Source organism: Natator depressus, chromosome 2, assembly GCF_965152275.1.
Source record: "Natator depressus isolate rNatDep1 chromosome 2, rNatDep2.hap1, whole genome shotgun sequence".
NCBI lineage: Eukaryota > Metazoa > Chordata > Testudines > Cheloniidae > Natator > Natator depressus.
Window position 1 is genome coordinate 249328768 of NC_134235.1, and position 26788 is coordinate 249355555.

General features: G+C 44.8%; 1 protein-coding gene across 2 annotated transcripts in view; it reads left to right on the top strand.

Annotated features, from left to right (window-relative positions):
- The window catches only part of XYLB (xylulokinase), a 142121-nt gene that overhangs the window by 57123 nt on the left and 58210 nt on the right, over positions 1-26788 (top strand). For both annotated transcript variants that reach the window (XM_074943436.1, XM_074943437.1), the window contains exon 15: positions 345-441. In XM_074943436.1, the coding sequence (XP_074799537.1) occupies positions 345-441 (97 nt within the window). The remainder of the gene's footprint in view (positions 1-344; positions 442-26788) is intronic.

Consider the following 26788-nt stretch of genomic DNA (forward strand, 5'->3'; position numbering starts at 1 on the left):
CCCAGAGGAGATAATGTACTTGAGGCCAATTTCATAAGCAGTTTGTTGGTGTTGTGGGATAAATGTAGAAGAATTTACAACTGGCATTAGAAACACTACCCATCATGCACTGATTTCAGGATTAAAGGATTTGCCAAAAGTGCCAAGGTTATGGGCTATATTCTGTCTGTCATGAGCTTCTAGAAGTGGTGTGTATGTGATTGAAGAATAGTTGTGAGTGCAAGCATCAGGGTGAAGACAAGGATAATGAACTATAAATCTTTTTTTTTTAAAAAACCAGACTCCAATCTTGTGTTGTATTCTACATAAGGTGTGTGTTAATTTAATTTATTCCTGTGATACAGGTTCCAGACTTTCCAAAGGAGGTGGAGATACGAGCACTGATCGAAGGACAGTTCATGGCCAAGAGGATTCATGCTGAAAAGCTGGGATATAAAATCAGTAAGTGTGATCTGAAAAAAAAAACCAAAAACAGCAAAGGCAATGGAACCTAAGATCAAGCACTAACAAGAGTGGTTCTGACTGTAACGCAGATGGTAAGGTTGTTATCTTGCCTGACAGGTACTGAAACTGTTGTGAGTTTTGAGTTAGGCTCTTGTTAAATGCCATTCTTGACTATGCAAAAAGGAGCCTGATTCTAGCAGATGCTGATTTAATTGGGGGTGATGAAAGTCTCTCAGAATCAGGCTGTAGATTATTTCTTGAGGTATCCTGGCTAATTCAATGTATTAGGCTTCACTAATAACTTTTAAACTAGAATTTTTGTTAAATGAGAGGAAGGATGGTCTTGTGGTTAAGACACTAGACTTGAGATTAATACATCTGTGTTCAGTTCCTGGCTTTGTCATAGGAATTTCTGTGTGACTTTGAGCAAGTTACTTAATCTGTCTGTGCCTCAGTTCCCCACCTGCAAAGTGGAGATAATGATAGTTCCTTTCTTTCACCCTTTGTCTGTCTTGTCTATTTCAACTGTAAACTCTTTGGGGCAGGAACATTCTCTTACTTTATGTTTGTACAGCATTTAGCACAATGAAGCACCAATCTTGGTAAGTATTGTAATGTAAATAATAAATGGTAAATTTTAGGAAAAGGTAACTACATTAAAAAACCATGGGCTTAAGTTTTTGCCTGTTGTTCTCCGTCATGTTTATCTTGGAGACACATGCCTCTTTCAACAGTACTCTATTAATTTAAAACTAAATAATTAAAATCCATCCCTCACAGTTATCCCCAGGTATCAGTACAATTGACAACAGACTGGCTCAGGATGGCCTATATTTTTGCTTAGCAGTGTACAGTTAAAGATTTATATAAAAACAAAGGCCACATAGGAGACAGGTGAAGAAGCTAGTGGTAGATCCACTTTTAAAGGGGGGATATTTCAGTGGGTGATGGGGAGGCATGTCTGATGCCACCAGCTTCAATATTAACATAATAGACTGTCTCCATAAATTAAAGTGTAAACATAAGTCACCATCACCCCTGTCAGGCAAAAATGGGCCTTTACCATTCTCTAACCGTCAATAGACTATGGGCTATCTTACATATGTGGGGGAAATATGATGTACCAAGAACACCTGCCTCCAAGCCCTCCCCACCAGATCTGACTTTCAAATCTAAGAACTTTTCACAAGAACATCTCAGCTGATATCTTCCATTGTTGTATTCGGTGTAGTTGTAGCCCTGTTGATCCCAGGATAATACATAGACAAGGTGGGTGAGATAATATCTTTTATTGGACCAACTTCTGTTGGTCGTCTTGTCTGTCTCTCATCAACAGAAGTTGGTCCAATAAAATATATTACCTCACTGACCTTGTCTCAGCTGATATCAGCTGTTATGAATTTAGATCTGTCTCACCCTTGCCATTGAACCTTGGATTGCAATCACAGTCCTCCTGCTGAGGCAGACTGGATTGGATCTGGTCAGACCCTACAAATGCTACTCTTCAATTAACTAGAGGGGTAGCTGCTGAGCTACAGAAAGCATCCCCGTCTTCCAGGGTGCCCTTTGGCAACACTGAATTGAAAGGCTGGATCTGGAAATAAAACCTGGGTCTCCTGCACTGCAGTACTGCTCGTCCATTAGTCTGGCCTTTTTTTGATGATTTAACATCCCATGACTTCTGTTTTAAAGCAATACTTTAGCTTATTACAACATAACTCCCCCGCTCCCTCCAGCTGAATATACCCCAACATACATGTTATACTCTGTTGTTATCACTTGTGTTGTGGCAGCACCTATATGCCTCAGTCAGGGATCAGGACTCCATTGTGCTTGGCACCGTGTCAGTGTTGTCAACCCAAACATTCCAAAATTATAAGTCAGGTCCCCAAAAGTCATCAGATTGGCTTAAAAATAATAAGATTTTTTTAAAAAATGAATATATTTTGGGATCTTTTTCTTTGCCTTCTGGTTTATCTTTAGGGTCCACTTGGGTCATGTTTTCAAGCTGTTCTCCACAGCCATGAGGACTCATACCTTTTTCTAAAAATGAAAGCTGAGATTTTTATGTTAGCATGTGACTCTAGGAACTGGGGCTTCAAGAAAAACATCAAATATCACGAGAGTCATGAAAAAAATCACAAGATTTGACAATACTGCTTTGTAAACACAAAAAAAAAGATGCTGTGTCATGGAGACAACACACCTGCTTATTTGTGGCAACATTAAAATACATTGTATTTTAAATGTCCATTTATACCTCATTCTTGAGATGACTATTTATAATATCTGAGTGTGACACTGTCCCTTAAACTGTATCTTCCCAACAGATGCTATGGAACATTTTGATTCTTGTTTTGTTGCATCAAGATAAACTTTCAGCTATGTAATAACTAAAAGATGAGTTTAAAAAGAACTGCTGGCCCTTATTGCTAATTTTATGCATTTCCTGCTTTTTTCCTCAATGCTGTTATTTATTTAAATGTGATGCTCTATTTCGGTAGTGATGGCACTGTCTCAGCTTTTTTTTTTTTTTTTTTTTTTTGTAAAACAGTTCTGAAATGGGGAAAAATACAGTGTGTTTTAGGGTACTGATATGATCATAGTACTATAAATATGTTTAGTTCCCCTGTACTCAAGATACTCCTTCTCTTGTTTGTTTTGATAGCTGTCAGTTTTTATTTTTAGTGATTCTTGATGAGATGTTTAAAAGTCTGTTTATCTTTTGGAAGAAGTATATAACTATAGTCACTTGTGTTCATTAAATATAGCACATTTAGGCCTTGTATACATGGCGGATTTGCCCAGATTCCAGGAATTGAGTTGATTTACATCCACTGCTGTAGTTGTATCAGTGCAAACTGCAGCTTTCCTTAATCGACACTTTTGCACAGGTGCAGCTACAATGGTAATTCCTGCTAATTCCTGGAATTGGGAAAAATTCCTCAATTTAAACAAGGCCTTAGTAGGAGATGGGGTAGACATGATCTACCACAATTTACACCTCTATATGGTGTTTTGAAATTTATAGGGACCAATTCTTGGTGGTACAAATGAACCAGAAAACTGGTTTAGCTGGCCACCTGATAATTTCTCCATCCAGCCCCAGAATATGGGAGTCACAAAGGGTATGTAAAACCATTTTTGTACCCCGACCTTCCCTGCCCCTCAGATCCTGTGCCAAGTGCAGCTTGGTTGGACCCAAGAGTCTGGGCTGTAATCTTAAATGCAATGGAAGATGGATAAGCCAGAAAGCCTCAGAGTTTGAAGGGAACTTGTTTAAGGATATTTCCTGTCTGCTAGAGTGCCTGGATGAGTAACAAACAATATAAACATTGGATAATCTACCGTAACATAATGTCATTTTATGAATTAATTTGTCAACTTTATAGAAAAACTAAAAATCGCTTTTATTTATAGAAACTGGTTCTGTAGTAGAAAAACCATAGTGACACTGAGAAATCATAGTTTGTTTATTTAGTTGTGTTTCCAGTTGCAGCTATCAAAAACTCTAGGTGCATTTCATACTTAAAAAAAATCTTTGGCAAAAGTCTAATTGCAAAAATCTTAAAACAACCCTGTACTTGCCATGTGTATATGTTCATGTGTGCACATGTACACATTCCTGAAAACAATTTGTTTATTTACCAGGAGAGGGCGGTAGATTCCATCTCATGATTTTTTTTTTTTTTTTTTTAACTGAAACCAAAATATATATTTTTTGTGTCTCAACCCTGTTTTTAAAACTGGCAAAGTCACCAGATGGTACTTGTGAGAAAAGTTAGACCTTGTATAAATCATGATTTAAAGGCTTTAATGTGTTTGTCATTGTGTTGCAGTTGTTCCAATCTTTCTCAATCAGATTTCAAGGGAAATGATTGAGCAACACCCTATATCCTGTTATGATTATTTACTTGATGGGTAGGTAGAGTGTTGCCAACCCGGAACAAACAAATGAAGCTTGCTCTGCTCCTGTTCTTTATATCGTCTGATTCAGTGATCTGCAGAGATAAGGTGAAGGCTTTGTGTTCCCTTTTTCTCTGGGTTTTGATTGTACTATAAACGTCTTCTGTATTTTCACTTCTCTATTTTTATGGCCAGCCTCTCTGAAATTTAATTTCTGCTCAACAATTAAGAGTTCAGAGATCAGATCCTAGACCTGTCTGATGTATAGATTGGGGACCTGTTGTGATAAAGCCCTGCACCTCTTATATGTCCTCTGAAACCAAAACCATGACACCTTTATAGTGAAAATTATGGTGTAAGTAGCCTCCTGACACAGATAATCCCAGCTGCTTAGAAGCTTATCCTGTTCCCGTGGAAGTCAATTATAAAACTTACATTAATGTCAATAGAAGCAGGATAAGACCTTTACTTTGGCTGGGGATCTTACATGTTAGGGAACCCCAATCAGGGTTTTTATCCTGGTTTGGGGGAATCCAGTGTTAATGACAGTGTCACTAGCCCCAAAATAAGTAATCGAGGGAGTGAACCGTATGCTTGCCTTCAGCTGAGTCAAGTATATTTTGGACATTGAAGGAAAACTGTACATGTGGCGGGGAGGGTGGGGGAGTTACTGTGATGTTGACAGACCCAATCAGTATAATAACTTCTGTGTATTCAAAAGTGCCCATAGGTGACTATATAATGCTGTAGCTTTCTGACATTGTGCTAGTGTGATTATTAGTTTAGGTTTTTAGGAGTCTGATTCTCACCATCTAACTGTCATCCAAAGGGTAATGGAGATGGATATAATGTTCTGAGCTTTATAGGCTAAAACATTTATGTTAAAACCCTTTGTCTGTATTTATTACATATTACATTGTCCCCTACATGTGGAAATCCATTGCTTATGTTACCCTACTAACTGTGTGGACAGTACACATGCATGCTTAAATATTAATGGCTGTAGTACCAGGCATGCCCACCTTTTTGCTCTCTTGCTAAGAATACGGTAGGTTTTGTTTTCTAAAGTGCCATGTGTTAATAGTATTTCAAGTGTGTGAAAGTGCATTTCTTCTGATTGAGTTAAGAGGTTAGCCACATCTTTTTAAAAACTGCAATCCCAAGATACTAGTTATAAAAAATGAGAGAGTGCCAGTCTAGGCCCTTTCTAGGGTTTAACCTCGTCATTGTTGTCGCAGCAATGAGACTGAGATCCTATATTTAAAAAGAAACCAAAGCATAGATCAGTGTGAGACCAAACTCCAGTGTATCTAGTGGAATTTCCCTCCTTCCTTCAGATACTATTTTACTCTCTCCTTGGTTTTCCTTGGTGTAAAATTGCTGAAAAAATGCTAAGCAAACCAAATGGATTCATCTCCCCTCCCAGCAGCTAGCTGGGAAATGGAGGGAAAAGATATTATATTGGAGTCAGAGAGGTTCACAAAATATTCCTGGTGGAGATTTGACATTTAGGCATATCATTGTTTGTGTCACGATGCTATGTCATTAAGTCCCAACAGTGTGACATTATGGTGCAGACATTATGATGCAATGTCAGTCCATTTGATGATGGGGTAACTCCCTGGCTCTGCAAAGCTAGAGACCACTAGTCCTAGGGTCATTCATCTCACAATTTCCCCCTCAGCCCATAAAACAGAATATCTTGCTAATGGTTCAGTGTGAATTATTGGTAAAACTTTCAATGGCTTCTGTGTTTGCCTGTAGTCACTGTCACTTGTCTTGCTTATAGTAATCAGTATCTAACTTCCTACTTGATAAATTATTACAAGCTTTTGGGAAACCTTAATTCCTAAAGGTACTGTATTGAAAGCTTATTCTATCAACTTCTTTACATTCATTGCTCAAGAATCTGGCTACTTGAGCTGTAATTACGTTGCACCTTCCTTCCTAGCTGAAAAAAGGAACCTTTGAAGGAGCCATGGTGTAGCTGCATACAGATTAAATTGACATTTTTGCCCTGAAGGATTTAAATTTCTCAAAGAAAAATCAATACTAAAATGTTGTGTTGGCTGCTTGCTGGTTTCTAGCTGTTGCTCAGAGTTCTGATGTTGTTTCAGCAGCATGAGTGTGGGCGGCTCCTCTGTTTTGAGGCCCATTGCTTCATGAAGCATATGAAAACAGCTTAAAATAATGTAGTGCTCTTGACAGCAACCAAGGCCTCTATTTAACCACCACATGGGCAGTGCAAGCTTCCTACAATGCCCCTTACCAATACACCTCAACCTTTCTCTGTGGGGAGAGGATTGTTAGCTCTAGAGGTGAGAGAGGTTAGTTTTACCTTCATATTAATTAAAGCCATGATCAAAGTCAATGTCAAAACTCCAGAGGGTCCCAAATCCTTATAGATGAAACTGTTTACAAGGGTCCCAGTTGTGATGTGGGGACCAGCTTTTCAGCATACCTCATCTTATATCACACAAACCAGCAAACATCTATCAGATAGCAATGACTTCCAGTCATGATTGACCAGAGCTTGGATTTGAACCAGTGACCTGGAGGTGAAAGGTTTGTTAGCTGAGCCATCTAGTCCACACAAAGAGCTGCTTTTTCATCTGGCAGAGGGAAGTAACAGAATCAGTTTAATATTTTTTAGGCACTTACAGATAAAATGCCTCCAAAGGAAGTGACCTAATGTGTTATAAGGAAGCAGCCTACGTGCACTAGAATTTTTTACATGCATTGTCTTGCTTGGAATTTTGTTGTTGTTCTCTCGTTATCATCAGAAAGGAAACACAGCTAAGACAGAAAATCTGAACACTTAAAGAGATTGGAAATTGCATTATCTGCCTTTCTTTTGAAAATTGATAAGATGCTGTCATTGTCCGAACAATGGCTTTAATGTTTAGTCCGCATAATGCCAAGTATTTAAATGTGATTCTTGTGCCCAGATGATTTTTTATTCTTTTTCGGTGGAGATACTATTCACATAGCCTCCTAAAAAATGATCAGGCTATCTCTGTACTACGTCTACTAGGAAGCTGCATAGAATCATAGAAATTAAAAATGTTAAAAATGTATTAGGTCATCCAGTTAGGGACTATTTCCTCTAGTATAGTTTCTAGTGCTTTTTCCAGTCAAGTTTAACTGACTCTGGTGATGTGGCTCCTATTCCTTGTTTTGCGAAGCTAGTCCACAGCGTAAAATATTTCACTCTTAGGAAGCTTTCCCTGATATCCCTGTATTTTCTTGTCTTCGGTTTAAATCCATTATTTCTAGTTAAACCTCTCCATATCACTGTAAATTCCTCCCCTTTTTTAGTGCTTGTAGCATTATCAAAATACTACAGTTGTTGTTGTTACTTGGCTAAGCTGTACATATTTACTACTTTAAACTTTCCTCCTATGTCCCTCCATTTTTCTATTTTGGTTGTTCACATGTGAACGAAGAGATTGGACTCCAGTCAGCTCCCCCAGAGATTCTCCTGTTGTTCCAGTTGTCACAAACAGGTCGGAGTTAATTCTCCATTTACTTGTCTTAGGTGTCCTGGCTTTTCTTATACACTTGTCATTATATGTCACTTTTCATTTATGGATCTCAAAGTGCTTTACAACTGCATCAGCCCAGGTTTGGCCCAATAGAATGTCTTTCTAGAATGACAGGGAATCATACCCCTCCCTCCATATGCTGTATTTCCTTACGTATACACTGGAATTTAGATGAATTTGAGGTTTTGTTCCCTGAGATTGGGATGTGGTTTATGGAATCATAGAAATGTGGGGCTAGAAGGGACCTTGAGAGGTCATCTAGTCCAGCCCCCTGTGCTGATGTAGAACCAAGTAAACCTAGACCATCCTTGAGAGGCCTTAGTTTAGCCTGTTCTTAAAAACCTCTAATGATGGGGATTACACAGCCTTTCCTGAGAACCTGTTCTAATACTTAACTGTTACACTTAGAAAGCTTTTCCTAATATCTAACCTAAATCTCCCTTGCTGTAGATTAAGCTCATTACTACTTGTCCTACTTTCAGTGGACATGGAGAACAACTGATCACCGTCCTCTTTGTAACAGCCCTTAACATATATGAAGACTATTATCACGTATCCCCCTGCCCCAGTCTTTTTTCTCAAGGCTAACTTTGCCCAGTTTTTTTAAAACCCGTCTTTGTAGATCAAGTTTTCTAAGCCTTTTATCGTTTTTGTCGCTTTCCTGTGGACTCCATCCAATTTGTCCACATCTGTCTTAAAGTGTGTTGTCCAGAACTGGACACAGTACTGCAGCTGAGGCCTCACCAATGCCATGTATAATAGAACAATTACCTCCCATATCTTACATTCGATACTCATGTAAATACACCACAGAATGCGTGATGGGTTCGGTCACAGAGACCCCCCTTGGGACTGCCACCTGATGTGCTGAGACTACCTCTGAGCCTGTTTCGCCTGGCAGCTTGACACTTCAGTACCCTGTCTTGCTGAGCCAGACACACTAGCCTGCTACAAACGCAGACCCAGGCCTGAACCACGTCCTCCACAAGCCGCAGACTTAACTGAAAACAGCTTAAGAAGTGCTCCTGTCTCTAGCACCCAGACACCCAGTTTCCAATGGGATCCAAACCCCAAATAAATCCGTTTTACTCTGTATAAAGCTTATACAGGGTAAACTCATACATTTTTCTGCCCTCGATAACACTGAGAGAGAGATATGCACAGCTGTTTGCTCCCCCAGGAATTACTTACTTACTCTGGGTCAATTAATAAGCAAAAAGTGCTTTTATCAAGTATAAAAAGTAGGATTTAAGTGGTTCCAGGTAATGACAGACAAAGTAAATTACCAAGCAAAATAAAACGAAAACACACAAGTCTAAGCCTAATACAGTAGGAAACTAAATGCAGGTAAATCTCACCCTCAGATGTTCCAATAAACTTCTTTCACAGACTAGACTCCTTCCTAGTCTGGGTCCAGCAATCACTCACACCGCCATAGTTACTGTTCTTTGTTCCAGTTTCTTTCAGGCATCTCTTTGGGGTGGAGAGGCTATCTTTTGAGTCAGCTGAAGACAAAATGGAAGGGTTTCCTGGGCCTTTTACATTCTCTCTCTTGTGGGCAGAAACCCGTGTGTTCTCCTGTGCAAAATCACAGCAAGATGGAGTCTGTAGCCACATGGGCAAGTCACATCTCTATGGATGATTCAGCTTTTTGCAGGCCGATGCCATTGTTTACATGTTAGTTTAAACATTCCCAGAAAGCTCAGATGTGGATTGGCATCTCCCAAAGTCCATTGTCAGTGAAGTGTTTCTTGATTGGGCACTCACTTAGAATAGTCCTTTCTCAAGAAGCTGACAAAATGCTTCACTGAGGCTACTTAGAATCAAAGAGGTACACAGCCAATATTCATAACTTCAAATATAAAAATGATACACATACAGACAGCATAATCATAACCAGCAAACTACAACCTTTCCATAGACACCCCACTTGGCCTCTTCTGTACAAGATCTAGTTCAGCCGTAGGACCCTGGTTGCAACAATGATCTATACAGTGGTTCTCAAACTATTGTACTGGTGGCCCTTTTCACACAGCAAGCCTCTGAGTGCGACCCCCCCTTATAAATTAAAAACACTTGTTTATATATTTAACACCATTATAAATGCTGGAGGCAAAGCGGGGTTTGGAGTGGAGGCTGACTGCTTGCGACCCCCTATGTAATAACCTTGTTGATCCCCTTAGGGGTCCCGACCTCCAGTTTGAGAACCCCTGATCTATATGGTCACAGTTCCTGACAGTAACGTCACAGAATGATATTAGCCATTTCCACAACTGCATCACACTGTTGATTCATATTTAACTTGTGATCCACTAAAACCCCCAAATCCTTTCCAGCAGTACCCCTGCCTAGCCAGTTATTCCTCATTTCCTAGTTGTGCATTTAATTTTTATTTTCTAAGTGTAAGTATGTTGCATTTGTGTAATGGGGTCCACTCACGGGAGGTGGCATCTCCTTGTGGCTCCTGTGGGGATCAGCTGTCACCAGGTCTCGTGCCCTCTTCTGTCCTCTTGCTCTCTGGGACTCAGCACACTCCATCTTCGTGTCTTGGCCCTTCAGCCAGGTCACCACAGTCCTCCCCTTACAGGGGTACTAAAGTCCCATTGGATGACTGTTCTAGGCAGTCTTCTGCTCCATTGGCTGGTCTGTGCCACCTCCCCAATGGCTGGTAGGGGTACCTGTGCCCACTGACTACTCTGGGTTCCAGCCCAGGGACCCAAAAGGAAGTGGAAAAGAATAGATCATTCTAGGAAACTTAGGAGCCCCTACTGAACTTCATACATCGGGTACTGTCCAAGCAGTTAGTGCATCCATGTAAAAAATTTGGCATCCATGTAAAAAACATTGTGCTTAATAAAATCATTTCAAGAAATTTTGAAGGCTGCAGTTAAGTTGAAGAAGAGAAGTGTGTGTGTGTGTGTGTGTGTGTGTGTGCACGCGTGCACACACACACACACACACACACACACAAAAGATTTCTATTTTTTTTATAGTTGTTAGTTTGTCAGGGATAAATCAGTTTTTAGAGGATACATATGGTGCAAATAAACTGATAAATGCATTTGTCAATCTTTAGCTGATGTGACAGGTCGGGCCAGATGGCTACAGGAGAGTAATAGAAGGCAGATATATTAGCCCCAGGTTAAGTAGGTCCCTTTTCCCAGGGTAAGGTAACAGGGAAGGTTCCAGAACAATCTGGAACCTTCTGGAGACAATTAAGACAGACAGGCTGATGAGAACACCTGCAGGCAATCAAGAAGCTGCTAGAATCAATTAAGGCAGGCTAATCAGGGCACCTGGGTTTAAAAAGGAGCTCACTTCAGTTTGTGGTGCACGTGTAAGGAGCTGGGAGCAAGAGGTGCTAGGAGCTAAGAGTGAGAAACCATACTGTTGGAGGACTGAGGAGTACAAGCATTATCAGACACCAGGAGGAAGGTCCTATGGTGAGGATAAAGAAGGTGTTGGGAGAAGGCCATGGGGAAGTAGCCCAAGGAGTTGTAGCTGTCGCGCAGCTGTTCCAGGAGGCACTCTAGACAGCTGCATTCCACAGGGCCCTGGGCTGGAACCCGGAGTAGAGGGCGGGCCCGGGTTCCCCCCAAATCCTCCCAACTCCTGGTCAGACACAGGAGGAGTTGACCTGGACTGTGGGTTCACAAAAACGGCCAAACTAAGGGCTGTCGTGAAGCTCCAAGGTGAGCAAATCCGCCAATAAACACAAGACCCACCAAGGTAGAGGAGAAACTTTGTCACACTGAGTATGTCACTAAATCATGCTTTAGCTCTTCTTCCTGTTCCATCTTGATATATGCTTATCAACTGTGTTGGTTCCTGTAAAATGCAAACTGTATTTGGAAGGTGCCTTATTATGTTGGATCAGCTTCTAAATAGAGCCTATTTGCACAAATTAACTAGCTTTCCCACAAGATATAACTATTGTGGCAGAGCTCCAACCTTGTCCCCTTGGGTCCCGTGCTGCCAGGTGGTTTATGCTACTCTCAGAGGCTCACTGCAACCCTCCTCGTAGCCATTCTCTCTCTAGACTGATTAACTTTTGAACTGTGCTCTTGTGGTGGGGGTTTTGACTGAGTTTATGGGGACACAGGGTGTGGTGTGGAGCCTGCCCCCTAGTCCTTCCGTGTGACCCCTTTGCCCCCCCCCACCATCATCGCTGGACACTTACCATCTGCCTTCAGCTCCTGCCTCTGGGATTCAGCTGCTCACCTGGCTTGCCACACCCTTTCACCACCATTTGGGCCAGAAGCAGCAGCCAGCCCACACTGACTTTTTATGCAGGCGCACGTGCCCCCCCACAGCTTTGCGCCTTGCTACCATTTGCCCCTTGCAGCCTTTTGCCCCTGCCCTTTTCCCCAGCCTCCCATACTAGCTTCAGTTTGTTTGCCTGCCCCGCCCTTTTCCCTCTGCAGCTTTTGTTTGTTTGCCCCGCCCCAGCCTCTGAAGCTAGCCCCTTGGTTCCCTGTCCTACTTCCACCCTGGTTCTCCCCGCTCCCCATGCGGTTCCCCTGCCCTGATTAGCCCCTTGCTCAGTGTGCCCATGCCCCCTCCCATGGGCTTGTGCCCCTCCCCATTTTAGTTTGAACCCCTTTTAACTACACCCCCCATGCTGTTGTATTCCCTCCTCCCTTAGTGCAGCTGCAGCCCCTCATGCCCCGTTACCATCTGAAGCCCGTGTGAGCCCCGAGGTGACTGTCGCTTCGTGTGCCGGCGGGGAAAACCCCGGGGTGGTGGAAGGTGATCTCCCCTCCATTTATGAGGAGATCGAGGCCCTGGGTCTGACCCTAGTCATCCAGGGGGAGGACGACCCTCTGCCAGCGGGCCTCGATCTGGACGACCTCACCCCCGCCCCCCTTTCCCCATGTTCCCTCCCGCTAACCGCTGCTTCTGCTCCAGCCCCCGAGGGTCCCCTGGACTCCTCCATCGGCCCTGCTGCAGGTGGCACCCTGCTGACAGCCGCCGAGCCTACTGAGGCGACGGCTGGTGCCTTGCGGCTGGGACCCGAGTCCCATGGGGTATCCTTTGTAGGTGTGGGGCAACCGACCTCCTTCCTGGGCGGGGACCCCACTGCAGACTGTCCACCTCCCGATGCCGTGGCTTCCACACCAGCCATGGAGCCAGAGCCCGGCCTCATTGGGGGTCCCCTTCCCACCCCCCAGATTCCTGAGCCCAACCGAGAGGGGCCACCTCCCAGTGGCCCAACTACTGGGGCCCAGGATCCTGCCTCTGTCCCTCTCCCCGACTTTGCTCCTGACCCCTGCCCCTATTCCTGACCCCTACCCGGCCCCTGCTCTTGATCCTTGGCCTGCCCCTAATGCCAACTCCGTCCTTATCCCTTCCACCTCTCGTGATGTCATTGCTGCCCCTGGGGCTGTCACCTCCTCATTCCCAGAGGGTAGCCCCCAGGGAGCGGCCTCTGTATCTCCCTGTCCCGACCCACCAGGGGCTGCTATCTTCCCTCCGCCGCCCGCAATTGAGCTGCGGTTTGAGGCGGGCCGCGTGGCGCTGGCCCATCGGGCGCCACGTCGGGGGTCTGCCCCTTGCCTGCCTGTCTTGGTAGGCCACGGGGCTGTGTCAGAGGCCCCTCCAGAGAATAGCCGGGGGCCAGTGACCCTGGCCCCCCATACGCTGCAAGAAGAGCTGCGGGAGTTCCTTGAAGATGTCCGTGGTTCCCATAATAAGGTGAAGCTCGCTCTCCAGCGATGGGGGGATTTCCATCAAATCCTCCGGGCCACGAGGGCCCTCACTGGGGAAGGTAAAAAGACCGAGAAGCAGGCCGCCATGGCCTACCAGCAGGTCCACTTCTTCCGTGACTCCTTACTCGCCTACGGGGTAGGTCACGGTTTGTTGTGCGGCCCGACGGGGACCACGAGTGACCCTGCCGGCGAGGATCCACCCCAGCCGTCCTCATGGCATCTATCATCATCGCAACATTGAACACCCGGGGCTGTAGGATGGGTCTCTGCAGGTGCCAGGTGCTCTTCTTCCTTTGGGAGGGGGGGTACTCTGTGGTTTTCCTGCAGGAGACCCATACGGATCCCGCTGCTGAAGACAGCTGGCGGCTGGAATGGGGGGACAGGGTCTACTTTAGCCATCTCACAGTTCGTATGGAGTGCCAGCCCTGTTCTCCCCCGACCTACGGCCCGAGGTGCTGGGGGTCACTGAGGTTGTGCCGGGTCGCCTGCTGCACCTCCGGGTCCTCATGGAGGGGCTCGTGGTCAATCTCATCAATGTCTATGCCCCGACATTGGGCCCAGAGCAGCTGCTTTTCTATCAGCAGGCGTCCGCCTTCCTCGGCACCTTGGATCCTCACGAGTGCCTGGTCCTGGGCAGGGACTTTAATAACACGCTCCAGGAGCGGGATTGCTCGGAGACCGAGCAGTGCCTGGCTGCTGCAGACATCCTCCGGGAGATAGTCGAACATCACTCCCTTGTGGACGTCTGGTGCGACCACCACCTGGACGACATCTCGACGTTCACTTTTGTCCGGGTGGAGGCCCATCGGTCGCACCACTCCCGGTTGGACCGCATCTGTTTATCAAGGTTCCACCTTTCATGGGCCCACTCCTCCAGCATCCGGCTGTCCCCATTCTCTGATAATCATTTAGCCACCGTGACGACCTCTCTCTGTGCAGAGAGGCCAGGGCCGGCCTATTGGCATTTCAACAACAGCTTGTTGGAGGATGTGGGCTTCGTGGAGTCCTTCTGGGAGTTCTGGCTGGCCTGGCGAGGGCAGTGGTGTGCCTTTCCCATGGCGCAGCAGTGTTGGGACCTGGGGAAGGTGCGCGCCCGGCTCTTCTGCTGTGACTACACCCGGGGCGCCAGCCAACAAAGGGATGCGGCGATAGAGCAGTTGGAATGGGAGGTCTTAGAGCTGGAGAGGTATCTGGCTGCCAGCCCCGAGGATCTATCCCTCTGCGGGGCGTGCCGGGAGAAGCAGGAGGAGCTCCAGGACCTCGAGGACAATTGGGCCCGGGGTGCCTTTGTTCGATCCACATCCGCATCTGCCTCCTTCGGGAGATGGATCGCGGCTCCCGCTTCTTCTATGCCCTGGAGAAAAAGAGGGAGCCCAAGAAGCATGTCACCTGCCTCCTAGTAGAGGATGGCACCCCCCTCACGGATCCGGCGGAGATGTGTGGGAGGGTCAGGGCCTCCTACGCAGGCCCTTTCTCCCTGGATCTGACCGATTCTAACGCTTGCAGAGTGCTCTGGGACGACCTCCCTACAGTCAGCGCGGGCGACCGAGACCAGCTAGAACTGCCTCTCACTCTTGCTGAGTTCTCTGAAGCCCTCCGCCGCATGCCCACTAATAAATCTCAGGGCATGGACGTGCTGACCGTGGAGTTCTACCACGTGTTCTGGGATGTCCTCGGCAAAGACCTAGTCACCGTCTGGGCCAAGTCTTTGCAGGGCGGGGTCCTCCCTCTTTTGTGCAGGCGAGCCTTATTGTGCAGGTGAGCCTTATTGCCAAAGAAGGGGGACCTCGCGATTTACTAAATTGGCATCCCGTCTCGCTCCTCAGCATGGACTACAAAGTTGTAGCGAAAGCCATCTCACTGCAGCTAGGGTCCGTGCTGGTGGATGTGGTCCACCCAGACCAGACCTACACTGTCGCAGGCTGCACCATCTTTGATAACCTGTACCTGGTCTGGGACCTCTTGGAGCTCGGATGTAGGGATAGTCTGTCGTTCGCCCTCCTGTCCTTGGATCAGGAGAAGGCATTCGACAGGGTGGACCACGGGTATCTCCTGAGCACTCTGCGAGTGTTTGGCTTCGGACCCCAGTTTGTGGGTTTTCTACAGCTACTGTACACCTCTGCAGAGTGTCTGGTCAGGCTCAACTGGACCCTGACCAAACTGGTCAGCTTCGGGCGAGGAATACGGCAGGGGTGCCCCCTCTCGGGCCAGCTGTATGCTCTGGCGATCGAGCCCTTCCTCTGTCTCCTCTGTAGGAGGTTTATGGGGTTGGTGCTGCGAGAGCTGGAGCTGTGGCTGGTCTTGTTGACGTATGCTGACGATGTGCTCCTTGTGGTCCAGGACCCGGGTGACTTGGCATGGGTGGAGGTTTGCCAGACCATCTATTCGGCAGCCTCCTCTGCCTGGGTCAACTGGGTCAAGAGCTCTGGCCTGGTGGTAGGGGATGGGTGGCAGGCGAGCTCCCTCCCACGCGTGCTTTAGGCCATCCAGTGGAGCACGGGTCCGCTGCTCTATCTCGGGGTTTACCTTTCTGCCACACATCCGTCTCCGCCGGAGAACTGGCATGGTTTAGAGGGCAGGGTGATAGAGCAGCTCCGGAAATGGACAGGACTACTCTGGTGCCTCTCCCTTCGAGGGAGAGCGCTGGCGCTTAATCAGCTAGTCCTGTCCATGCTCTGGTACCGGCTCAACACCCTGGTCCCAGCCCCGGGTTTCCTGACCCACCTCCGGACATCGATTCTGGAGTTCTTCTGGTCAGGACTGCACTGGGTCTCTGCAGGGGTTCTCCATCTACCCCTGGAGGAGAGAGGACAGGGCCTGAAGTATCTACACACTCAGGTCCATGTCTTCCACCTCCAGGCCCTGCAGAGGCTCCTTTTTGGTGCAGGTAGTCCAGCGTGGAGCGTATTGGTGCACGCCTTCCTGCGCCGCTTCTGAGGGCTCCAATATGACTGGCAGCTCCTTTATCTCCATCCGAGAGGTCTTCTGTGAGACCTCTCTGGGCTGCTGGTCTTCTACCAGGATCTCCTCCAGACCTGGAAACTGTTCTCAGTGACCAGGTCCGTGGCGGCCACCATGGGGGCAGATCTCCTCGCGGAGCCCCTGCTACACAACCCCCAGCTTTATGTGCAGGTGGCGGAGTCCCCCTCGGTGCGCCAGAGGTTGGTCCTGGCAGAAGTCACGAGAGTCGGAGACCTCCTGGACTACGACCGGGGAGACTGGCTGGATCCCCTGATGCTCACTCACGCACGGGGCTCTCCAGGCCTCGTACTCCCCGGCGTGTACTTCAGGAGGTGAGGGCTGCTTTGCCGCCTGCTGCTCGGGTTTACCTCGACCAGGTCCTAAGAGAGGGCACGCCCCACCCACCCTCCACCCCAGGCCCTCCGGACCTTTTCATCAGGCCCCTTTCCCATGGACCTGAAGGCCCCCCCCCCCGCCCCTTCACTGTGAGCCTGCTGCAAGATCTGCAGCCGGTCCGCTTCCAGACCACGTCAAGGAAACATCTGTACACGCTCGTGCTCCACACCCTTCACGTCCTCACCCTCGTGTCCTGCCCCGATACAAAGTGGCGGGACCTCCTCCCACCTCTGGAGGGTGAGGAGCCCCAGTGGGCCAGCCTATACTCCACTCTGGTCCCGAGGTCCGCTAGGGATATCAGTTGGCAGCTCCTTCACGGGGCCGTGAGCATGGGCTTGTACTTAGCACGGTTCACCCCTATCCCAGACACCTGCCCCTTTTGTGGCATGAACGAGACCCTGGCGCATGTTTACCTGGAGTGCGCGAGGTTGCAGCCCCTGTTCCGGCTCCTCACAAATATTTGGTACGTTTTTGGTTGCACTTTTCCTCTCACCTCCTTATCTGTGCACTCCCTATTCGTGGCCCCATAAAGTCACGGGACCTCCTGGTCAACCTCCTCCTAGCCCTGGCTAAAGTGGCCATCTATAAAACCAGGGTGAGGAGGTTGGCCGATGGAGTCTCCTGTGACTGTGGGGCCTATTTCCGATCCTCCGTCCATTCACATATCTGGGCAGAGTTCCTCTGGGCGGCGTCCACTGACTCCCTTGACGCCTTTGAGGAGCAGTGGGTGCTGTCCGGGGTTCTCTGCTCGGTGTCCCCATCTGGTTCCCTTCGTTTGACCCTTTGACCGCACTCCTGTAGCTGTTATTTCATTAGTTGTCCCCTGTAATTATTTGGTTTCCAGGTCCTGTGGACCCCCCTCTTAGGCTTGGGGGTGATCCTTTAGCACTTCCTGGATCCCAATAGGGCTACTTTGCTATACCCAACTGGCTTGGGTCTATCACACTATATATAGTTTTACTTACTTACTTTATTGCATTTGAGATAAACTAAAAGAGGAACAGTTGTATGGGGATCATAGTGTACTGAATAGTCTATCAGAAAATCTGTGTTGTCTTATACATGGATACTTGGTGGTGTCTTTCTTTTTACAAATTGATATTAAACGTAATTAAAGATTCTAAAAAATAAACATTCATTATAAACATAAATAGCAAATAGCAGCATTTGTTGGGTAACAGATTAACTGATTTGAACATGACTTGGGTATCTCTAGAATCTAAAATTATGGTCAATTGATTTATCATTTAGTAAAGCCCCAGGATATTTAAATACGTGCCTTATCACTGATAGAAGCTTTCTGCAGTGTTATTGTTTTGATATGTTGTGTTCAGTAGGTTAACACAGTAGGATGTTTTTTGCCATGCCAATTATTGTGTTCTGTAATCTTATGTCAGTGGCAGAGTGGTGGTCCTAAAAATTTGATTTATCCTTGACAAACTATCAACTATAAAATGATTAGAAATCTTTCCCTAAGCCTATATGAACTTACTGAACACAACATATCGGAACAATAACACTGCAGAAAGCTTCTACCAGTGATAAGGCACATATATAAATATCCTGGAGCTTTACTAAATGATAAATCAATTGACCATAATTTTAGATTCTAGAGATACCCAAGTTATGTTCAAATAAATTAATCTGTTACCCAGCATATAATAGTGTTTTCTGTTTATATTTATAATGAATGCTTATTATTTAGAATCTCTAATTATGTTCAATATTAATTTGTAAAAGGAAAGACACCACCAGTTCTGAGAGCTGGTCTAATTTACAGCATTCCCCTGTGGGCAGCTAATGGGCTGCTCAGTATATTTGCAACAAATGAGAATCCCTGTAGCTCATGCAGGCTTTGGGGGCTGTACTCCAGCCCCACCCTCTTCTGTATTCTCTCCCAATACTCCCTATATGTCAGGTTTTGCAGGGACTGGGGTGTTTGGAAGACAACCTGTGGCTGTGTTCCTCTACCTGTAGGGTGGAGATTCTCCCCCAGTCAGAACCAGGGCTGCTAGAGCTCCTTTTCGCTACTCCAGCCCCTTTATCCAATGTACAGGGGCTGAAGTAGAAGTGAGTCTTTATACCTTATGTAGGAACCCTTATTTAGGCACCTAAATAAGTGATCTCCAGTTGGAGCTGCTGGACGCACAGAAATTCTGAAAATCAGGTAACTTATTGTGGTCTATTCAGTGGTCATCTTGGAACATACAAAATAGTACTGTAGTTTAATGCCCAGAATCAACCTACGTAATGGGAACTCTGTGAACAGTATGTGAGAGAAGATGATAATCACTGTAGCGGGGTGGTCGCCCCACGCCTGCCCTGAGGGGCTTAAAACAGCCCAGGAGAGGGCTCTGGCTGGGGGCAAGCAGCTCCTAGGCTGATTGGGGAAGCAGCATCAGCTGTGGCCATGCCCCAATCAGGGCTCAGCTGGCCCTTATAAGAGGGCAGTGGGCCAGGAGCAGAGAGTCTCTCTCTCTGCCTTTAGAGGGAGAAGGGCCTGGCTGCTGAGGAGCATACCTGAGTACCTAAGGTGGAGCAGGGCCGGGGGAAGGCCAGAGGACCTTGTCCAATTAAGTGTTTCTAGTTAAATAACTTACATTTACCAAGGACTGAACACTTGTGCTCCAGACAGTGTGACATCAAAGCTAATTACTAAATGTTGAATTTTGCCCTTGGATGTGGATATTGGGTACCCACAGAAGTCCAGAATTTGGCCCTTAAAGTGGAACGTTAGAATGAAGTACTTCTGGAATGTTTATTGAAGAGAATGAATTGTATTTTAGACAAATTGTACGTTCTTCTTCAAGTGGCCTCTACATATTCCCATTTGTGTGATCAAGGTGCCTGCACAACAAGCTTCTGAAACCTTCTGAAAAGCAGTGTCCATTGGGATCACTCACCCTTCCCTCCCCACTCATCTTGGAGGTTCTGAGGTATAAAAGGGGAAGTGGTCTTAATTCCTTCTAACTGTCAAGAGTGCAGTGAGCTGGGATCTCACACAATGCCTTCAATGCTTTCCTCCTGGTTTATTCCTATTCTCTGTCCTTTCAGATCAAATTTTGCTTATAGTTTGTCATTTAGTCTGTCCAGTTTGTTTTTTAAAAGAAAAGAGGAGATGCCTGTCTGTCACAGGCTTTGTCTGGACCTACAGAAATGGGAAGGCTGCCTCATACACCCCTACTGACAGGGGAAGCTCCTCATGCTGTTCATCATCAATGTTCCTCTCCAGGTTGACCTAGCTATGTGCCTAACATGGCTCTCTAGCTATTGGATCCAGTTTCCAAAGGATCTGGATCCGCAGATCCTAGAACCTTCAGACAAGCATGGATTTGTGGCTGCAATACCCAGATCTGGATCCAGCAGCCACACATGGTTCCAGAGTTGCAAGATCTGGGTCTGGCAGCCAAGCATGGATCCGGGAGCTGCAGAACCTGGATCCACAACAGAGCAAGGATCAAGAGCTTTTTTGTTTTTGTTTTTTTTAAAAGCTTAGCATGGATCTCTTGTTGACAAGTATAGATCCAGATCCTCTAACCAGTCTGGATCTAGCTAGCTAGCCAACCATGGATCCAGGGTGAGAACCTGGATGCAGAGTCAAGCTTCATTGTCAAGAAGGGATCAGGTTGCCTAGGATCTAGCAAACGTGAGGATCTGACGCCTTCGATTGTTCTGTCACTTTTCTAGTGGTTCTGTCAGGTCAGTGGAATATGGTACTGCAGTTCCAACACAATAATCTTTGCAGAACTGCTTGCCTTATTGATTTTGTGCTCAATATAGTAGTGTGAGCAAGGAGGGCCAGTGTGGAGGTCCTTACAACAGTTGAAATGGGAAATGCATTACAAGTTTTTGATCAGATCAGATCTGGACAGTGGATAGTATTTTTACATTGTGCTTCCTGTTTGGCATTTTCACACACTCAATGCCCTGCTAGTCTGAGAGTGTTTCCCCCCTTCTATTGCTCCATCTATGAGACCCTTGCCCTTTATGTGGGGACAGAAGGACCATCCATTCTTAGACTCTTCTACTGTCAGAATTCTTAGAATCCAGTTTACTTGGTTCTGGAACTGTCATTTCCGTTGGTTCTGGGTAGGGACTGTTGAGGTTTCTGTAAGGACTAAGTTATCTAAGACTGTGGTTCCCAAACTTTAGTGCTACGGCTCCCTTACAAATATTTTAAAACTTGGTGGCTCCCCACAACCAAGTACCTTTTTTTTTTTCTTTTTTTTTTAAATACTGATTCAGGACACTAGATTCAAGTTGGACACTGGAATTCTTTGTTTGTTAGATTTGAAAACTTGATCCTTAGCGTATAAGTGCTTGATGATTCTAGAGGTTTTCTTGAGGTGAGATACTCAAAGTTGGAATGGAGTCAGCTGTTCCTGAGAACAGGTTTTGAAACCAGACAGAGATGGATGTTCATGGAAACTCACGTTCAACTCCAGGAAAAAGTTCATCAAAATGGGAATACAATACAGATACATGAATTTAGTAGTAGGTCTTTAATAGCAGTTTGATCTTTTTCATTCTCTTGTTTTAAGAAGTCTGATAACACTGGAAATATCTTAGTAACTACAGTGTGTATGGTAACACCCATTGTTTCATGGTCTCTGTGTATATAAAATCTCCCCACTGTATTTTCCACTACATGCATCCGACGAAGTGAGCTGTAGCTCACGAAAGCTTATGCTCAAATAAATTTGTTAGTCTCTAAGGTGCCACAAGTCCTCCTTTCCCCTTTCAATGTGGCATCTCCAAAGACAAGGCTACTTCATGAATTTCCTGATTTTTTTTTTCTTTCATATCTAGTATATTAGTATTCCTATCTAGAAGTGTTAGGTTCAGTACATTCATTTTGTTGGGTTTCTAAGTGTCTCCGTAGTTTCCCTGGCCTCGTACTTTAATTTAGTAACACTTGAAAACAGGAGACACAATGTGGGCTGTGGACTTTCCCTAGTAATACCAAAACAGGAAAATCCAGACAAAATGTAATTACCATATTGTTTACTTTTCTTCCTTTTCTGTTTGACTTTAGGCTAAAAATGATTATTTTAATAATGTTTTCTACGTGTAGGCTTAGCACTTCATAGAAATCATTCCATTATAAAGATAACATGCTTCTGTCTCTCCCTTAGTCCTCTGCTCCTGTCTACTGGTACTGCTGCTGCTACCAGTATTGGGAACTTCTTTCTGCCCTGTACTCCAGGAAGCTTCCTGCTGAATGCTTCCCCCAGAAGGAAGTCCCTCTGCTGGAGGCCCCTGCTGGAGCGGAGGGCACAGAGAGGCACCCATCCGTGGCAGCAGCAACAGCATAATATAAGACACAGATGATTTTTAAGCCTTGTTTAATAGTCTCTTAATTAGAAAAAATGGGCATATTGATTAAATATTTTTGCCAGATACTTGAGGCTCTCTCATGAACACTTTGTGGCTCCCCCAGGGAGCCATGGTTCACAGGCTGGGAAGCACTGCTCTAACAGAAATTCAGCTGCCCAGGACCAAATTTATGAGAATATATATGAAGGTTTGACAGACCAAGAACTGATGTTTGGATTAGAAGCTCCCTTACAATGTGCCCACCTCAGTCCTATTGATTCTGAGATCTCATTGATCTGAAGATTTCTCTCCTATGCAACCTTTGTAAGAGAAACAGATTAAGGTGTTACAGGATACATCTGATGCTTCAGAAAGGACTGCCTATTGGCTTCCGACCCTCTTTGTAACCTGCAAATACAAAGGCAAAAAAAGAGATGCATGGAATCCTTTTTTTTCATCTTCAGGAAATTAAAAGACACGTTGTGAAGGTTCTGCAGAGAAGATACAGAGTACTGTAGGTCCTATTTAGATTTAGAGCTGTATGAGGGGCTGTGATAACTACTCTGGTATTCCCTAAATATGCTGATGGATTCCTCTCTTGGGAGGAAATTTTATTATAACATTACTGGGCTACTGGCTACCTACATCCAAGTATAACTAGCTTTTGGTTCTAAGCCAGGAAGGAGACTTTTTACGTCCACTTCCACCTGCACCATGGAGTACACTGTAAAATAATGCTAAACTATTATACTGTTCAGCCACGAGTTGCTAATGTGTGTAACATACCTTATCTGAGCATACAACAGATATACCTGGTAGTCATTGAAGGATATAATGAAAGATACAGCTGGTGTATCTCTTTGAGAAGGAAACTCTGTAGCCAGTCCATATCTGGTATAGAAGTCTGACCTGCTAGCAGCAGCCCTGCAACCTACCGTGTACATGACATACACAGTGTCTAGTATTCTGTAGTGTGTATCTTCATAAAGCTCATAGGCTCCCATTTAAGCATTGGTCATACTAGTCTCTGTACTATATCACTATGAAGATACCATTCTTGTTAGCTTATGGTTACGAGATACAAGCCTAATGACTAGGTGGTCCTTCCTACAGCTCCATCCTAACTGTCTAAGATGCTTGGGCTTTCTAGTAGTAGTCGGAAAGAGATGAAATGTCTGTCTGTCCCTGAGTCTCACTTACATTCAGGGAGGCAGGTATCATACTTTGCATATGCAGAGTCATATCATACATTTGCATATCATACTTTGCATATTTCATTTTTTTATATGGCCCCCAAACTTATCTACAAGTTCCCAAAACCCTTGGAGAGATGGAGCTGACAATGGAGGAGTCAGTCCATCATGTAAAATGCACTGTTTCACAATTATTACCACCTGACAGGACTTCAACCTCCTGGAATTGTTGGTCCTTATCCATGGCATACCCTCATGCTTTCTTCACCACAGCATGTTGCATGACTGATACTGAAGCAGTATGCAAGCATTCCCAAACAAATTACCATCATTAATACTTTTTTTTATTTTTGGAGTGCAAGAAGTTGAGTCACCTCTGTTCACTCTGGTGTGGCTTCCAGAGTTGATGTTTCTTTCGGCAGTTCTGCTGTCTATGTTTACTGAGAACCCTTCAGCCCATCTTCCTGGGTATTGTACTGCTCACTAAACTTGCACAAGTGGAAATGTGCAGAACCTGCTTGAAGAAGAAATGAAGGTTACTTTTCTGTAACATGAGTTCTTTGACATAAGCCTCTGCATATTCACGCTCCCTGCCCACCTTCCCCGCTTCCTTAAACTATCAGGTTAGGAATGTCCAAATTAGTGGAAAGAACTAAGGGGCTGTTGGGGCCACCCCCTCCTTTACACCTTCCGAATCCTCTGGGATCTGGGGAAGGGAAGGTTGAGTGGATCTGATGGACATTACTTTCCAGAAGATTCTGGAAGCTCGTGGTGCAGGTGCCTTGATTCCACAGGTGGGAATATGCAGAGGCTCCTCTCAAAGAACTCCAGTTACATGTAAGTAATCTTCTTTTCTCAGTACATGGTGGGTTTTTGTCTTTGTTTTTCTCTTTTAGACCCCTTTGATTCATAATTAAGTATTTTGAAGTTCTTTCAGCTACAAGTTCTGATGCAAACTCAAACACACTATAAATTACAAACTTCTGCCAAACTGTTACTCACAAGAATAATTATTACAAGAGTTTTCCCACTGATTTGACCACTTTCTCATCTGAATACCATTGTGTAGGTGTGACTGGAATCCCAGAGGAGCCAGCTGAGGTCACTCAATTAGGGTGAACTGCAAAGAATGGGGCAGGCAATCCCCAAAGCTGGTGGATATTCCAATACTTATCAAGCCAGCACAAAGCAGCTTCTATTATACCTCACTGGTTACTCCGAAGTCAACAACACAGTTCCCTTAAAGTAACCCAGCCTCAGGCCTCCACCTGGACACCAAAGTCAGGTATGATGAGGATTTCTGAAAATCTTACTCCTCGTATTAAAAAGGGTTCTACCAATCCCAAAGGATTGGACACATTACCTCCCAGGTTAATGAATATTCCAGACCTTTCCCAAATACACACTTACAGCCAATTCTTATTAACTAAACTAACATTTATTAAAGAAAAGAGAGCGAGAATTGGTTAAAAGAGCAGTATACATACAGGCATGAGTCAACCTTGAGATTCAGTTTCATAGCAGAGAGGGAGAGCGTTGTAAATGCAAAGAGTTCATTCAGAAATAGTCCATAGGTTATAGTCCCATGTTTATATTCAGGGCTGTCCAGTCAGAACTGAGATCTCAGTCCTTATGGCTTAGGCTTCCCTTGCATGAAACCTCAAGCAGATCTGAGATAACAGGATCAGGACCCAAGAGTCTTATAGAGGTCCAGGCCTTCTTTGACAGGTCAGAGTCCTTAGACCTACTTCAAAGTCACCCTGTTTGCATATTGTTTCGCCTATTTCCTAAGCATCACCGGTACTGAGCTATACGAATTAACATAAGGCAATTGCCTGTTTTTTCCACCATTTGCCGATTTGCTATACATTTCAAAGAGAGATGAATGCAGCAATATCCTATGTTTACAGTTCATTTAAATGTTAAGATGTTGTTTTGATCTCTGAATTAACAGAATGCAGCATAGACAGGGACCGTTTGATTACATTGTTGACCTCTACCAGTGTATATGTGTAAACACAAAAACACCAATATTATCTCCCCATATGTTTTTAAGGGTTGAATTTGAGTGATTTATCCTGCAGGATGCTTAACCCTTTCTGGTCATGTGTCACAGTAGGATTGTGTCTTAATTTCCAAACCCTTGAGCAGTCTTGAAAAATTTACTAGACAGCTCCTCCTCAGGGAACTTTATTCACTTTCTATCAATGGACTAAAAAATGATGCACTAAACTGAGATGTGGAGTAAGTTGGTATAACTCCACTGAGGCAATAGAGTTGTGCCTACTTATACTAGGTCTGAAATTTGGCCCTCACTGGGTTGTCAATAACGGGAGTGAAAACAAGGTCAGAGCTGAGGTAGTTTGCAGAACCTTAACTCCAAATGTTGTGGCTTTCAAACATTTTAATAGTGTTTTGATAATACTGTTCTAAATTAATACATACATATTCACAACCTTAATTTAATTAAGTTCTTTTTATGGGAACATATGTTAATTATCAATCTACCACTACAGTTTGAGATATAGGAAGATATGTCTTGCTTTATTGTTGCAGTTTGTGCGATTTGAGTTTCTGATACTTAAGAGCAATGCCAAGAATGGCTAGGAAATGTGAACTAATGGATAGGATATCCCTAGCCAGCTCACATTCTTGAATGTGTTTGAATAAGAGCAATTATCTCAATTGAATGCAGTGTTTTAAAAAACAGCTTCATCCATTTTACTGCCACTCTTTGCACTTTTTCCTAAAAAAATGTATATTAATTAATTGCCTGAAATAATGCCAATAGCTCTAACAAGGTTCGTCTAAAGCTTGGCTGCACAGAGAAAACTTCATGTTTGTTTCAGTGGGAAGAGGATAAAAAAGCATTTACTGAAAATATTAAGGCTAATATTAATTTAGATGGAATGTAAAAAAATCTTTAATGGCTTTTTAAAATTGTTTTATTTTTGCCCTAGATTTTAATTTGAATTAAGTTGTTACTATTGTTAAATTAGTTAAACACTAAATTAAGAAATGCAAATGAAGTGAACCCAAAATCCAATGTGAATATTGTTTTTATTGATAGGTTAGTGGGGTGGAACAAGTTCCAATTATATCTGATCTGTTATTTGCAGTACAAGTTCCTGACTCCTCATTAAATGTAATACATTAGCTTAAATGCTTTGCTCAGTGAGATAATTGGAGAAAGTACCACTACTAGAAGCCTCTTGCCTCTTCTGTTTTTTAGTCACAATAGAAGTTTGGATTATTAGCACTATGTAATTATGCAGGCTTTGAGACTTTAGGTTTGGAGATTTACCTAGCTGGGATCATC